Below are 17138 nucleotides of genomic sequence, written 5' to 3' on the forward strand. Positions count from 1 at the left end.
AAGTACTTCATTTTGGCACTCATGAAATATGGTTATAATTCAGTGGGAGTGATTCTAAGAGATGTGTACCATCTCAACCTCGAGTCTTTTTCACTATTTACAGAACTGGATTTTTAAGTCATAGATGCAAATGTCTTTTGTTACACAAAATGTAAAAAGTGAGTTGTCCTGAAATTAAGTTTTTAGCTGTTATTTCTTTCAATTGTTGTAAGCTTAACAGTTTCTTCATGTACTTTGCCAGGACAATAGTGTGAAGCTGGTAGCTGATAGTACTCGCAGGACTGATTAGATACAGTGATGGAGCTTCTGTCTGCTACTGTGCTAGTGCTGAGTTAGCCAGAAATTGCCAAGTTAAAGATAGGTTGATGGATATGGGGAGAACAGGACAATGAGAGAGAGACTCAGTGGATCATGTGAAAGAGGTAGGAGTTGCAGGTGAATAAGCATTCATCTGCCTGAGCCACGACAACACTGAAAAGGCTGAGATGCAAACAATGAGATTTCTCTCAGTTCCTAACCTGGGATCTTGAACAGTGTAGTTTTACAAAGAAATGATATAGGTATCGATCTCTTGTGCATGTCACAGTGTTTATAATTAGTTTCTTACCAATGTGTAGATCTTGGCAGCATCCATCTGATCTGATTGTTGTTGGTAACTAAAGATCCATGACTGTGGTCCCAGAATGGGTAAATTTTTACAATCCTTCCTCAAGGAAGGAAGGCTGTGTAAAGGGGTCTGTGCTGTGAGTTTCTGGAGACAGTGTGTGTGGATATTATCTTTTTGACTTCGACCTCTCATACTACTGTGAGTAAACTCCCTCACACTTGAGGTTGTGTTGTTCCTGGGGCCTCACAAGCTATGGTATGAAAGGATAAAAAAATAGAAGGTTAAGTCTATTACTAGCTTTTATATTAATGACTTTGTCTTGCAGGGAAATGCAATGCTTATATTTGGCTTGAAGGTATTTCTGCTGAAAATTTAACTCATTTGTAAATTTCATCCGTAGGTGGGGAGGTTATAGTCAATGCTTCAATGTAATTAAACAGGTTATATGAGTAAGAGAAAAGACCCTGGGCTGAGATTGTGCATGCACTAATACCTCTTAAAGAACAGTCATCCCCACAGTTGTATAATACCGAGTGCCAAAACAAACAACATTGGAAACTGGGACTCACAGATGAACTCCCGATTTATGGAAAACTCAAGGAAGAGTTAGGTGTTTGAGAGATGCCTGGAAATCTTAGGTGAGGGTTTGAATTGTGACAGTCCTTCCTCTCTCACAGGTAGAGAGGATGTAAGTACTGATGAGAAAGAGCTATAGTCCTTCTCCATTGGCCATTTGGTTGGTTAACTGGTGGGAACACATCCAGGGATGCATCTGCTGAGATGATCTAATTCTTGACTGGAATGCCCTAGTGGTTAATGAAATCCTTCAAAGCAGAGCTGTGAGGCTCTGTGGAAGGGGCGTCATGGCACTGAACACCTTCACTGTGGGTGTCTGCAGTTGCTTGGACTCCTCTCATGGGTAGTGGAGAGAAACTGGCACTTCTGGGCTGCAGTTCATCTGAAGTTGGCTTCTGACAGATCAGGGGAATGGAGCTGGAAAAGTGCTTTTGCTCTCTGGGCTGACAGTGAAGGCAGTGATGAAAGGCTCGTCTGAGACCAAACATCTCCCTTGTGACTCTGACCAGCTCACTGCCGATAACTTCACTTTGGAACGAGCAGCATTTCATGGGGCTAAGAGGAGTTGCTTCCAAACTGCTGGAAGTAGATCACCCATCTGACAAATTTCTGATTTGCTGCTTGAAAGCAGTAAGGCTTCTTCATTTGGCATGAGAGGATGTTTAACAGTGGCCAGAAAAATAAGTTCTTCAATACAGTTTCAGAATGACTTGATTGGTTTTAATTCTCTTAAAAGAAAAAAGAAAAAAAAACAAAAACCACCAAAACAACAACCTGAAGGAAAGACTGGCAAAGTTAAAAAGGACTGAAAGCGAAGCTTTGTCATGGAAAATATTAAGCAATTTCTAAGCCTAGGCATGCACTGTTTACAGTGAATTATATATTTCCTAACTTCTGCAATTCAATATTTCAAGAAGAGTTCTTTGAGGATTAGGTCTTTGTTTCCTTCTTTCTCTAAACTGCCAGCTATTAAAAAAAAAAAAAGACCAAAAAATTCACAAATTATGCTATCTTCTGAAAGAAATTATTTTCAGGTGTTTCCAATCATAGAGTATTTTTCTTCTTCATACTTGAGCAAAGCATTAAAAACACATTCTGAGCTTGAATGCCTCTGTATTACATGAACTGCATTACTTTTCTTCCCATGCCAGTTCTTGTGGGTGCTGGTTATATTCTGATTTGGCAGAGTCTGAAAGACTCTCCCTGGAGATCATTAAAGAAATAGTAAGCATAGGCATTCTATCAGCACATTTTTTGCTTTTCTAGATCAGTATAATTTCCCTGTTCTTTTCTTGCCCTGTTCGAAACTTAGTTTTGCTGTGAATTTAATAGTATTTAAGAAGTATCTAAAATGATTCTTAAAGCCTTTGCTGTCAAAGGTTTTTGGAAGAGTCCTTGTTTCCATTTAACAGAATAGTTCCTAATATGCAATTTCAGGGCAGAAAATAGAAAAGCTTCAGATGATGTGTCTAATGAATAAGAAAACCCCAAGTCATAAAAATAAATGAGAACTCAGGCTACAGATCAACTCCCAGAACTGGCAGTGTTGCTCACCTGCTGTAATTTGTTCTGTTCCTCTCAACTAAAGTGTAGTTTCTTGGGTGATGTAATTTTTGGAACAGACATTTAGCTATTAAGGAATATGTATTAATTATAAATATGGCACAAATACTTTGTAGTGTTTTAGAAAAATGAGTTGGTTTAGATACTAGTTTCTCCTGAGTTGCAATAAATGTCACTGAAGCATGAAAAATATGTTCTAATTCTATTTTTAGTGTGTGTTCCGTGTACCAGAGGACAGATGAAAGATGCAGTATCTGTAAAGTAACACCACAGCACTAACGTGATTACTTTACTGGCTGCAATGTTCAGGTCTGAATGTAACCCTGTTGGGGAGTTGTTTGTATGAAAGGGGGAGTTTGTACAGAAATACAAAAGCCAGAGATGAGCACTGGCCCCTCAGTCTTATCTGTTCTGTTGTTTTGCATGGTTGCCTGATTTTCACAGGATCATCTGAGGGATGATTGTGCTGCATGGGAATTGCCAGTGAATGTTGTAATATCAAATACTGCTAAGATAGCCTAAGACTAAAATTTTCAAATGTTACCAAAGCTAGAACTTGAAATCAAAAGGACGAAATATTACAGGTGAGAACTGATCTCAAGAACAAGAAGTTTCTCTCTAGTTATGACTCTACTAAATATTTAAAATAAATACAGGTTTTGTATTCTTTATTTACATTAAATGCTGCCAGGCTCTGTGTACATGGTGCTGTGCTGGTTGCATTCATAACTAGTTTCACTCCAGCTATGTTGCTGTAGCTGTGCCTCTGTTTTTGATACACTGGATTATTCCGTTTTCTGCTTCTTTGCACTTCACATTTCATCACCTGCAGCATGGCTCTCCAGAAAGTGCTCATTCCTGTGCCATTTCAGGCCACTGGGGGTTCTCCCAGGGCTTTCACTGGAGGCTGTATGAAGCACTCCTATTATCTATACAGGAAAAAAAGTGTTCCAGCTTTCTTACCTCCACCTTCAGTGTAATCACACTGTAAACACTACAACTTTTCTTGGTAAGTTTTAACCATTCTGGTAGTTTCAAACCTGCATTATTTCAGGAGCTGAGGATTGAGTTTGAGTGTTCCAAAATTTTCACATGTACAGGAAGGAGGAGCTGCCTTTCTGGGCCACATGAAAGGACTTTGTAGCATCACCCAAATGCTATGGTTAGAAACACATTCAGTTGTCAGCTGTTCCTCCTCCTCTTCCTCCTCTTGTGTCTGCTTTCCACACAAAGACCAGCTGGCCCACTTTGCTTAACACAGCTGTTGCCAGAACTGTCTCTGGAGGTGGGACTTTGCCAGTGTTGATGTGTTGTGTGTTAATGGAGCAAAGCAATCACTTGAATTGCTACAGTTAGCAATGCTTCTGGGTGATGGAAAGGCTCATCTGAAAAATTTAGGGTTTTTTTTGTTTCCTAGTAAGAGCTGAGCTCAGGATTTGCATAGTCCTTTCAGGAAAGTTATTTAAGAGCAAGCTTTCCTTAGTCAAGAATGCTGCTGCTGCTTAGCTAATGCACAGTTCATCTTCAGCCCTGACTGCATTCACATTCACTGAGCAGAGCAGTTTCACAGGGAAGGATGTGAAACTGGTTTCCAAAGCAAGATTTGACACATAAAAAGGAGGAAATGTAAAAGAGAGGTATGACTTTCCCCTCTGTGTTTGTGGTTCTAAGACTGCTGGCTTTTATAATTGTTAGTTTCTACATGGTTGCCTTCCATATTGCTTAGTGGGACGAGAAGTCACACATTTTGGGGTGTGCTGGCCTTTCTCTTTAGTAAATCACTTTATAACATAAAACCTGTTGCAGATGTAATGCCACAACTAAGTAAAAGGCAAATGACAATCTCAGTCTGAGAAAAAAAAATAGAGGTGTTGCTCTGTGTTTTTAAAACAGCACAGGTCTGAAATTACCACTTTACAACAGTTTTTGTGTTTTCCTGAGCAAACAGGCAAACCATGGAAAAGCACTTTCCAGAATTTTTGCCACTTGATGCCCAGGTTTTCAGAATTCCCAAAACACTTAACAAATCCATTAGCACTGTCAAAAGTAAGTTATAACTGTAAGATATAACTATAACTATGTTTAGATTTTGCTTCATTTTATAGTCAGACTCTCTATATGGATAATGTAGATTCACTGTGTAATCTTCTCAACATAACAATTTTAAAATAGGGAATTAAAAATTATTTGGCCAGTATTTAAGTTTTCTTCTTTCTCCAGTTTGTGGTTGGTGTCATTAATAAAACCTGTTAATGTCACTTCTTTTTCAGTGCTTACTGTATGTGAACAGAAAGAAATCTTTTTTCCCACACTAATATGAGGATTGATACCTAATTTAATTCTTATTTTTCCTGTCCTTTGAATCACTTCCTTTTGCCTGTGAACTAAACACCCTTTCCAAAGGAAGTGCCCTCCGTACATCAAAAGGTTTCAGACATCCAGTGTGCATGCTTGTGTTTCCTTTTCTGAGGAAGGCAGTAGACTGGAATTTGCAGTCAAGGCTCCAGCCACTCTAGGACTCTTTTGCAAAAGCAGCTTATAAAACAGTCTTCTTCTTAAAGGTGGTTTCTAATCGATTTCTGAACTATTACAGTTAATTTTAATTTTAGTATTTATACATAAGTGCAGCACTTGTTTTTAATCTACAGGAAGATAAGTGTAGCCTGAAATATATGAAATACTTTTTAAAATTACGTTTAATACGATTATAACATACACAAATCTATATTGCAGAACAAATCATTACTGATTCATTGGTTTCTATTTTTATTACCATTTCTGGCCTTATAGCAAGCCAATGATGTTATTAAAGTTCATGCTATAATATTGCAAACTTGAAAAGGTTGAATTGAAACACCAGAAGTTCCTAAATTTAAAAAAAGAGCTTTTTCTCCTGACTCTTCCAGCTTCTAAGGCAATATCTGGGTTTAATTTTGTGCTTTAGATTGTAATTGGAACAATTACTTTTTCTGAGAAAAGTAAGCAGATTTTTACAGGATGCCATGATTATAAAGCAGTAAGATTTAAATGAAACTTGATTCATTATGAGAGCCATAGTATCATCATAAATGTTGACAGTATTTTTACACTAACATTGGCTTGTGCCTAGGATCTAATGGAGGACACTGACAGTTTGCTGGTGTAAGAAACTGTGCTGAGAAATCACCTCAACAGTTCTGTTGGTAGTTGCTACAAATGTGCTTTATTACCTTGAGCTTCCCAGTTGCTGGGAGTATGTTACATATTAATGCATTTAATATGTATTAAAGTTGAGAATGGTGTGCCTTTTGTTTTAGCTGAAATGGAAGCTGCAAAGGGTTCCTGGTTTTCAAATTCACCAAGTTTTTCCATAATTACTTCCCTGTAAAAACTTTGGTATTGTCTTCTTTTAAGAGCTGTGGAGAAATCAAAATTAATGTGTATCCTGAATTAAGGATTTTAATTTCTTTTTCTTTAGGAGTGTTGTTGTTCTTCTGCAGAATTTGACAGTTTTCTTCACTGGTTTTCAAGAAATGACATATTTTTTTACTTATTGACTATGATGCAAGTAGCCAATCAACTGGAGCAATACTAATGTAAAGGTTCATAATTTGCAGGGTGCTAGTGAATAGCAAAGGGCTGAGTTCTGCATTTCCCTCCAATAATATTTCTATTATCACATTAAGTTTGGGGGAGTTTTTGGAATTTATTATGTATAGAAAGGTTCCAAATGCTGAAAAAATAATGAATCCAAAATAGTAGAGTGAGGTTCTTGATCTGCACATGGATAAGGCTGGATGGAGGTGAGTCTTAGATTAGAAGTTGAAAGCAGTGCAGATTTTTTTTGACCTTTTTCTTCTGTTCAGCCTCCTAGATTCTGTTTAACTATCAGCATATTGCAGGCCGTTTCTTAATTTTCGTCTGTTTATTACTTTTTAACTTACAGATCCCAAAAGCTGATGCCAAAATTGGCCTTTTTGGTTTTGCTAACAATTCCATAAATCATAAAAAAGCCATATAAAGACTTGTGTTTTATTTAGATCATTAATTATATGATGCCTTTGGGTGCATTTCAAGATAGAAAAATAAGTTCTCTGATCTTAACCTCTTTAATAATGTTTTCCATGTTGAATTATTTATTAGTTTCATAGTCTCCTGTTTTACCACAGTTAATGATCTCTAATCTTCATTTCAGTTGTCACAGTTATTTGTCTCTTCTCTGCTCTGGTAGACACACCAGAGTTAAAATATGGTTAAAATATGTAAACTGTAGTATAAGAAATGAATTATGTGCCATCTGCTGCAACAGTGCAGACCTAATCAGGGCTGTATAAGCAATAGTGCTGAATTACCTTAATGCACTACAAATACACACATACCATAATCATTTTACAGTGGAAACAAAAGCCTAGACAAATGAACTGCAATCACATAATAAATTGAGATCAGTTTTTGGGTTCATGACAAAAATTGACTACTTTCAGGATGAAAATAATTTCATAGGCAACTACTAGAGAATAAAATAAGTTGAAAATATATGTTATGCTTAAGAAGAAATGAGGGAGAACACATTTTTCTGGGTATGCTCTTTTGAACATGACTTGCTAATGCAGAAAAGAAGCCATAACTTTAAATATTCTGTTCCAGAATAATTTGAAATTGGTCACATGCAACATTAAGCACATCCCCAAGCCTCTACTGCATCTGGTGGATGCATTGTGCAGATTTTCACTTGGAAGCCTTCTGTTCTTCCCGAGGGGCTGTACCTTCCCCTGCTCTTCTTCCATCTAACATAGGAGACCCTCCCCACTGGTGGTTTAGACCTGTGTGAAATATTTCATTATCACATAACCTTTCTCATGCGTGGTAAGATTTGATAAAAATTGCCATTGGCTTTTGCTTCACCCCTGTCTGTAATGGAGGTTGAACCTAAATTTGTCAAGGGAAGTCCAGAAGTGCATTTGGCTGACCAGGCTCTTTTGTTATGGAGAATGGGAGTTGAGAATGAACTCTGATTGACTTATGTTTCTATTCATAAATCAAGTTTTGCAAAGCACATATTAGTGTTGAAGTTACTTCTTTTAATGTGTCTCTGGAAGTTTAAGGAAATTCTTATTTCTCGTATCAGCCATTCTAAATGCATGTTTGAAGTGTAGAGCCACATCTTGTTTTTAAAGAACTGTAAATTAAGAATTTTAGTGTAAATCATGAGAAAAATGTAAGATAACTGAAACGGAAGTATTTTTGGCGTTGCATCCTAGCTTTGTTCATTACATGACTCACAAACTCCCTTACTCCAAGAACAGAAATGTACCCCTGAAAACAGTAGTGCTGGGGAGTGTGCTTAGACCCAGCCATAAGTGACACTGAGCTCTGCACTCTCAGCACCCCAAGCACTGGGTGCATCCCAGGGATCCACTGCTTTTATAAGTGTTTACTGTGGGTCATATTTTCTCCACCCAAATTTGCATTAATTTCATGGGCTCTCTGTGATTGTGCTGCATTTCCCTAGCACATTAATAAAGCTGCTTTGTAAGTAGATGTTTTTCCTCCCTGCTCCAAGCCTGCTGCTGTTACTCCTGGAGGAGGACTTGGAGAGCTCCAAAGGAATGCAGCTTCTCATCTCTCCTCTAGCCCACAGCCAGGAGCACTTTGGATGCTCTGCCTCTGTCCACTGTCATTTACTTCTGTGTCATTCCTTCACTTCTGTGCTCAAACTGAATCCGCTCAGTTATCTTCCTGGAGCTTTTTTTAACATGTTTTTGTGATACATCTTCATCTCTGCTACTCTTCACTTTGTTTTACTTTTATTTTATCTTCTTCACGCCTGTATTTCTGAGGTGTGAATAAGCAAGGAAAACCTGTTTTCATAAATCTTTTTATCATGTATGAATTAATATCTAATTAATATCTAAGGGATGAATAACTACGCTTTTAAGTGGAGGTGCTTACTTCTCTTCTTATGTCCATTTCATGTTATTGTGATTCCACTTACACTGCTATGGAGCACCAATCCACAGAAGACAAATTTCAGTGGTAGACCAGATGTGGCAATGAGCTGTGTATAGCCTTGTTTCAATGAACTCTGTTACAAATCATTGCTCACATTATATTGTTAAATGCAATATCTGTACACTGTAAGAATGCATTATCTGAATTCTCTGACCAGGCTGATGATTTCACAGTATTCTGATTCTGCAAAAACATTCTTATGCAAGCAATAAAAACCACCCAAGCTCCTATTTTTTTATCCCTAGATGGTATTTGATTCTCAGTCTGCTTGTTAATTTCTCTTAAATTTCTTCTATAGAAAAATTATGTTTTCCAAAAGGATTTGGAAATATTGGGGTAATCTTGATTCTGTTGAGTTTATGGAGCTGGGGTTTACTTCAAGCTCTCTCAGTATACATAATACTACAGTGTGCAATACACACTGTAGAATTTTATTAATGTTGCAGACAGCTGGGTAAACATTGGAACTGGAAAGATGATCTGTAGATGATGCAGGATTTGAGTTTTATATGAATAAGTGGATTTTCTTATGCCATGACTTTGTGCTGGGGTTTTGTTTCTTTGCTGGGGGAGGGAGGTGCATTTGCATTTTTTTTTGTGTGTATTTTGTTGGGGTTTAGGATATTTTGGGGTTTGGGTTTTTTTTTATGTTTGTTTGGTTTTGGTCTTGAACAGTGATGTTTTGGTCTTAAAGCAGGTCTTCAGACTCAAAATGTTCCTTGTGCTTTAACAGGAGTCTCATAGTAATCCGAGGGACTGGCTGACCTCTGTGTGGTGTGTCAGAATAGACTGATGGAATTGTACAGGAGCATATATTCATGGCAGGTTTTTCCAAGAAACTGCCTGCTAAGTATGGAGTATTGATTCTTGTGATGTGTAACCTTGGAGCAACCAAGGTTAACTGGCTGCTGCATTTGGGTCTCAGCCATCAGACCTGCTTTTAGATTTCTTGTTTACTGGTAGCTCACCCTTCTGTCTTTCCCTGTGTGTACCAGGCGCTGTCTGTTACCCCTTCAGAGATGGAGAATTTACTGCCCAGCTGCACTGGGTCTCTGGAATCTGTTTTGAACCTCAGGCACCCCTGTGGTTTCTATGCTATGGCTCTATTCTTATGAATACTTTGGATTTCAGTTCATCCATGCATCCCAAAGTGGTGAAAGCAGACAGACATATAGATACAGACCTCTAAAAATTTTTAAAGCAAAATTTTCCTAGGATTATATGGTATATAAGGATCAAGAAATAAAAACTCAGCATTTAAGTGTCCTATTCTCCATTTACCCCTTCTTCCTGCATTGCTGTGTAGGTCTATATGAGACAAAATGGTGAACTCAGAGTCTTTTGTCTGTGTCTCAGCTGTTCTGCATAATATGGGATATTCCTCATAGGCTCTCTGTTTAGCTCTTCTTGCGCAGATGTAAATGTTCATACTTGTGTATCTGACTTTCATTTCAAAACACTAAAGAAAAGCAGTGGAAGTCTTGCTCTGGTTACTTGTGATTGAATTAACTCATTGCTGTGCCCCCCCTCCCCCCATCTTGAAAATCTTTCCTGTACCTTTTTAGAGTAAATTTTCAGAGTAATTTCTTTTTCTACTCCTAAAATTTCCCATTCTTCAAACCTCAGCCTCTTAAAATAAACTTTGTCTCACAGTTTATCTAATTTTCATTATTATTTTTAGATGTTCCATCCTGAATATTTGAAACTTCTGTCCTATGGGTATTCATGCTGTCAGGCCCCAGGGAGCAAGTGCAAAATTACTTTTTTTACCCACGGCATTCCTGATGCTATGGTTTTTGAAACCATAATAATAAGCAAGATTGATAAGCTCAGCCTCCCAGTTAATGTAACACTGATCATTTCATGAGTGGCTCTTATCTTTTATATGAAGGGTAAAATTTACTTCTCTCATAAGAAAATGACCCTTTTTTGAAAATGTTGGCTTTGTCTGTCCAGTGTGTGTGTGTAATTTCAGGATTTATTTTAAATCCCATCTAAGATTAAAATTGGGTTTAAGATTATTATTTTTTTAGCATTCTCTCTTCTTTTCCACTTCTCTCATTTCAGATGTTGCAGTTGTGGACATGAGCGATATTTCCAAGCAACCATCGCTGTTCTACCACCTTGGCGTGCGTGAAAGCTTTGACATGGCCAATAATGTTATTCTTTACCATGACACTGATGCTGACACTGCTCAGTCTCTCAAAGTAAGGTTCTCGCTTCACAATCTGCTTTATTTCAGAAATATCTTTATACCTGATCCTACAAATGTTTGTCGTTTTGGAAACTTACATTTAATGTAATTCCTGATAGCTACATAATTAAATCCTGCCGAGAAAAAGCAACTATTAGCAAAACCAGTAATAATAGAGTAAATAAATGCATGTTTTTGTAAGACAAGATCCATGGTGTGGTACTGATTTTGCTTCAGGTAGTTAGACTTGGAATTGAGAGTACAGGTCTGATTTTTTCGTTCCTTTCCCTGTTTTAATTAGACTACGTGTAAGAAAAAGTTATGGCCTGTATAACAGTAACTTGAACAAGGGCTGTATTGCAGCCTACTCGTATGTAAGCACTTCTGTCAGATGAGGTTTGTATTCCCTAGGTGCTGACTAGCTAAGACTACTGGAATCTCCTTTTTATTGCTGTTTGAAGATAGGAAAAGACACCCTTACCAAATCTTTTTATAGGGCTGCTGTTCATTTTTATAGTAGGATAATATATGCTTTACACTTAAGTCCTGAAATTGCTGTTCTGAATGCAAGTCATATATTGTGGATGTTTCTACCTTTCTCAGTGCAGGTTCTCTTTATTTTACATCACATTTAGACTTTTGTCCTATATATCATATGTTTCTGCTTTTAATATCATCCATTTTATTGCTACCTTCACTGAGAGAAACGTTGTTCATGCTTTGTTGTTTTATCCTTATTTTGAGTTATTGCCCCTTGCTACTTTGCTTTTTTTCCACACCTTTAGTGTCCAAAAATCCTTATTGCAGTTCTCCAATCTCTCTTGATTCTGTAAGAATTCTGTCTTTTTTTTTCCAGAAGAGCTCTGTTCTGTCACAGCTTCTCATTCCTCTTCTCTGCTCTCAGTGTCTTTGATTTTGCTTTCATGTGTCTGTAATCCATACTTCCTTTCTTCATGTGGTGGTCTATGTACACATTCCAAGTGGCCTGGAGTCCCAAGAACTCAGAGCTGGAGCCTGTCACATTCTTTGCTCAATGAGATTATCTGTATGGATACATTACTGGCATGTCCTCCTTTACTCCATCTAATCAGGGTGGGCAGGCATACAGCTTTTCATCCACTGCTGCTAATATACCTGACTGCCATTAAATACGTCATTTTTATTTTTCATTAACACATTTTTGTCTTTCTTTACATTGTCACTCAGCTGTTCTGGTCAACTTGGTTCTCCAAGGATGTGCCCAAGTCTGGGAAGCACAGGCTTGTTGTTTTCTATTTGTTGCTGCCCAGTGAGGATATTGGCTTTGATTTCTGCACTTCGTGCCAATGCACATACTCAAGCCCCTGCTCCATAACTGGAGTGTTGAAAAATCTCCAGGATTGCATCCATCTGTGGCTGGTTGTTTAGACTGGTTGTTGCCAGACCTTGCAAGTCTTTGCATGTCAGTTCTAAACCTTTTCCTCTAATCATGTAATGCTCAAATCTAGGGATTGGGGAACACCAGAATGTGACTAGGTCACTTATAGCTAAAAAAACCCTATTATCTGCCTTCACCTTTCTTCTTCTAGGAACTCTGTCAGTGGCACTGATGTCTTACTTGTCCCTCAGTTGTTTGCATAACCCCCTTGGCCTAAATAGGCCCATAGCATATCTTAGATGGGATTGTAAAAATTTACTTAAGTTGCTTTAGCCAGCTAGGAGAGATCCTGTGTATCAAATAGTTTAAGCTGGACACTGAGACAGGGTTCAGTGCTTCTCTTGTCATTGCTATCTCTCCAGCAGTCGAGCCTCAGTTCAGTGCTGGATAGCATACAAATATGCTAATACACCTTTCTAAGGACTCCTTCAGGAGGTAGGCAGGGACTGTTCACAGGGTATTTCAGCAAAGAACAGTTCATGACACATTTCACATCATAGGTGCTGGATGGTTTCAGAAGAGTTAATTTCTCCATGTTGAGAAAGATTTAACTGCAGTAGATAAAGCTCTATTGGAGATACTTGCTTAGCTACATAGGTATTAATTAGATATGTAGTATTTCAGCTGTCTAGGCCTTCCATCACTTTTGTTATGAAGCATTTTATTTGGCTTAAGGAGTTCAGGCTAATTAGAAATTCCATTTAGGTTTTAGTACCTTTTTGACCCTCTGAATGTTTCTTTATTCTGAAATTTATGAGTGATTTGGTCAGGGTTTGTTCACTTCTGATCAGAATTGTATTACTTTACTTGGACCTAGGTTGATGTGCACTCTCTTAAAAGTGGTGCACAGCCTGAGTTTTGTAAAAGCAATAGTGATGTTACTGCTGTTACTTTCGCTGAAGATCTGTGAAGTTCTGGCAACCTGACTTATACAATTTATCTTAGGAGCCATCCTGAAAGTGTCCCAAGACTTGTCTCTTCCTTTTCACCAATGTTCTTTCAAAACAACCTAGTTCTAAGGATATAAAAGAATATGTAATCTATTTTCAAGAGAGCCATATCTATAGAGCTAAACCTCTTAAATGTACCCTGATATTTTTGCCTGCTGTTGAGGAAATGGGTGCATGGGCTGTGCAGTGGTTGTCCAAGTGGATTTCAGGCTGTCAGATATGAAGGTGCTCAAGCAGAATCATCTCAGGTTGTCAGAGCCCATTTAATTCAAGTATATTGACAACCTTGATTAGAAACAAGTCTGTGTCTAATATTTGTACTGTGGCTTACCTGGAGACCTCTTTAGTTTGACTAAGCAGTGTTCATTGAACATGAAATCCATCACCCAAGAGAAGAGGTTACTTACCAGCAACTAGATGTCTCTGAGGTCTGGTTTACATGCCCATTAGTTTATCATCTGCTTCATTGTTTCTGTATCTCTTGTTAGATTTTGCAGTGAGAAGAATCAGGGTGTAGAAGGAATGTGTTGGTGTATACCAGTCTTCATAAGAAAGGGGCTTAGGTATGTGAAGGATATTCTTTTAGAGATAAAAACCCTCCAGCTTTGAATGCTTTTGTCTCACAAATGCTCAGAGTGTGACTGGTTATGCCCAGTCTGAGAAACTCTAGTTACTGCTAAGTACAACTTTATTTTCTGAACACTTTTTCAAGTAGGTTTTGTCAATGCATTGTTAATTTTTTTCTTAACCTGAGCTGCTGAGACTCTTTTTGATGTTGTTCTGTCCCTTTATTGGAAATTTACTGTGGCAGGAAATCTGGATTATGCTGTGAAGAATCCATTTGTATATGTGTGGGTACATATATATATATGTATGTATAGCAGTGGTTTTTATTGGAAATAATAATTCCCAGTAAAATAAATAAACATTTCTAGTATATTATATATATATATGTATAGCAGTGTTTTTATTGGAAATAATAATTCCCAGTAATAAATAAACATTTCTATTATCTTTTTTCTCCCCACAGGATATGGTATCTCAGAAAAACACAGTAAGTATTAAATCCACATTCATTTTAAAACATAAAATTAAGATCCTAGATTTGAAGCAACTTTAATACTAAAGCTGCCAAACATACATATGCTCTGTATGATTAAAGGCAGTTGTTTTACCTGTCTGTAATTCAAACTTTTGGAAAACTTGCTGACACTCCAAAGTAACACTAGATTTTTAAAGCTGCTTTTCCTTATCAATTTCTTTCTAAGTTGTAGAAAAGTGCCAGTAAGATATAAGTTTTATTTATAGGTTGACTGATCCAAATATAAACTCAGAAATTCAAAGTCTCTTTTTTCCTCTACCATGATCACCCATTTATGCAAATGTAGATGTTTGTGATGCCTTAATGGGGTTTGCTTTTGTATCTCAAGCTTTGGCTTCGGTATACCTGTCCTCTAACTTAAAAATTCACAGATTTACTTAGAAATGCTTATTTCTTAGGAAAGCTTATTTCCCAAAGTAAAAATATTCTTACACTTATTTAATGCAAATAAAGCCAAACAAGTTTGAAACAAGATAAAATGTAGGCGTTATTAAGGCTTTTTGAATTATGCCATGATATCTTATATAGTTGTATATTTTGCCACAGTTCACACCATGTCAGTGGTAATTTTCATTACATCCTCCACACTGTTATTTTGAGGATGACTAATTTTTCAAACCTCTTCCACATCCATTTATCCTTTCTGTTTCCTTTCATTCACCATATACTTTTATTTTCTTCTAAAGAGCATAGAGCAGGATTAAAATAATAAAGTGGTCTTAGAGTTTGATAGTAATTTTAAAGTGAACTGGAAGAAAAAACACATTAGTCACAGCAGTTTATTTTGAGCTGCTGTTGTGACTTGGCCACAGTGCTCACATAGGCTAAAGATAGATCAGGTTTAGCACATGTAAATGCAGGTCACCCTTCCTGGTTGTCTCAGGGATCTTTGAACCAGTTTGACCTGTGTGGTGGGAACTGCATTTACTGCTCTGTGGCTTTGTGAAGGGGGACTCAGAATGTGGCAGATTTGCTTGTGAATGCTACTGTCCATCAGCTGGTGGATGACCAAAATTTCAGGAGCATGAGTTCTCCGTTCCAGAGCAAGAGGGAGAATTGTGAATGAGCTGTTGGGTGGTAATACCAGACATGGAGTAAACAACAAAGGGGAGGGTGGCAAATTCAACCTAGTGCAATCAGATTAGCAGCCTACAGTCTTTTCTTTTGGCAGAGTCTTTCTCCAGAAAGGTGGAGTATTTCCCTTCACACTGAAGAGAACATTGAATACAGAATATGCCAAGTTGGGAGGGACTCACCAGGATCACTGAGTCCAACTGCTGGCCCTGCACAGGACATCCCTAAGTCACACCACGTGCTGAGAGCACTGTCCAAACACTTCTTGAAGTCTGTTAGGCTGTTGCTGTGACCATTTCCCTGGGGTGTCTGTTCCAGTGCCCAGCCACCCTGTTGAACCATTCCCTGATGTTCAACCTAAAGCTCCCCTGACTCAGCTCCATACCTTTGGTTCCAGTGACATGGTTTCTATGGTGGGGTCTGATATTGGACCTGTAAACACCTTGTGACTTGCAGGAGGGGCAGGGAGACATCCCTAAGCTAGGATGCTGATTCCTCCCTTAAAAAGGAGGGATTGTCAAATCCACTGTCTTCAAGTGCTTAAATTAAGAAAAAAAAAGAGTAAAATACAGTGAGGTAAAAAATGAATTAATTTAAATACCAAGTATGGATTCTTCTTTCTGTTATTTGAAGTTGTTTATACCTTCTATTATTAGATAAATATGCTCCCATATTTAATTCTTTTATCAGTATTTTTTTATTCAGAAATTAGAACAAAGTCATGAGCAAGCTAAATAATTCACTGGATAAAACTATGGTTTTTTAAGTCAAAGTTGACTTGAAATAGCCAATTGCCTTCCCCTCCTTTCAAATCCAATGAGTTGTGATGAGAGGTTTGCAGTTTACCACTGACCAATATGGTGCCACTGCTTCATTGCTTGGTTAAATATTTTACAACAGTATGGGCAATGTCTTGTTTGAAGTGAATTCCTAATCAGGGTTGCTGTGCTTGTTAAGTAGGTACTGGGCCTTCCTCCAGCCCAGTGGCAGCCACAGGAGTATCATTACAGGAGAAGTCCTCTCCATATTTCACAGGCTCTGTGTTTGCATCTGCAGGGTATGTAAGGAAAGGGGAACAACTCAGATTGTTCCCAGGCACGGCACACCTTTGTTCCAGCAGCAAGAGTGAAACTTTCTGGGCTGGCTGCTGTAGCTTAGAGCTTTCTCTGAGGTTTCCCTGCTCTCATCTCTCCTATTTATCCTACAAATCTCACATCATCTACAAAGGTGCAGAAAATTCTTAGAATAGAAGAGATGTGGAGCCATGTTGAAGTTGGAGAGAAGGTGAATGGCTAGTGTGTCACCAGGGCAATTTGCTTCGTGTATCACAAGAAAGCCTTGAAGAAAATTAATATTTTCCTTGTAGAGAAAACATTATTCTAATTCTGCATCGAGGAGGAGGCAAGAGCAAGCAAACTCTACATAGAGCTGAAAACAATGCAGAGAAGAAAAGTCAGCAATTAAACTGAGAGTTGGCCTAGTATAGCTGATCTAACAGTGAAAATTATACAGCAGACAGCTGCAGTGGTGGGAGCCTGAGAGATTTAATAGCTTACTGTCTGAAAAAAGAGTATGAGTGGGAGAAGTTCCTTCCTTCCACCATCCAGGAAGGCAGTTTTCACAGATAAGATGGAGGAATGTGATTCAGTTCTACTTGACTTCCC

The 17138-nt window shown here is 38.0% G+C and overlaps 1 protein-coding gene across 4 annotated transcripts in view; it reads left to right on the plus strand.

Moving 5' to 3' along the window:
• Nucleotides 1-17138, plus strand: part of MAP3K15 (mitogen-activated protein kinase kinase kinase 15) — an 82089-nt gene that overhangs the window by 15069 nt on the left and 49882 nt on the right. For 3 of the 4 annotated variants that reach the window (XM_039714056.1, XM_039714052.1, XM_039714053.1), the window contains 2 exons: nucleotides 10805-10944; nucleotides 14329-14352. In XM_039714056.1, coding sequence (XP_039569990.1) covers nucleotides 10805-10944; nucleotides 14329-14352 — 164 coding nt within the window. Of the gene's footprint in view, nucleotides 1-10804; nucleotides 10945-14328; nucleotides 14353-17138 lie in introns of those variants that run through there. The other variant, XM_039714055.1, reaches the window with a different exon arrangement.

The sequence above is a fragment of the Passer montanus genome, unplaced genomic scaffold (assembly GCF_014805655.1).
Source record: "Passer montanus isolate IOZ18808 unplaced genomic scaffold, ASM1480565v1 scaffold3, whole genome shotgun sequence".
In the NCBI taxonomy this organism is placed as follows: domain Eukaryota; kingdom Metazoa; phylum Chordata; class Aves; order Passeriformes; family Passeridae; genus Passer; species Passer montanus.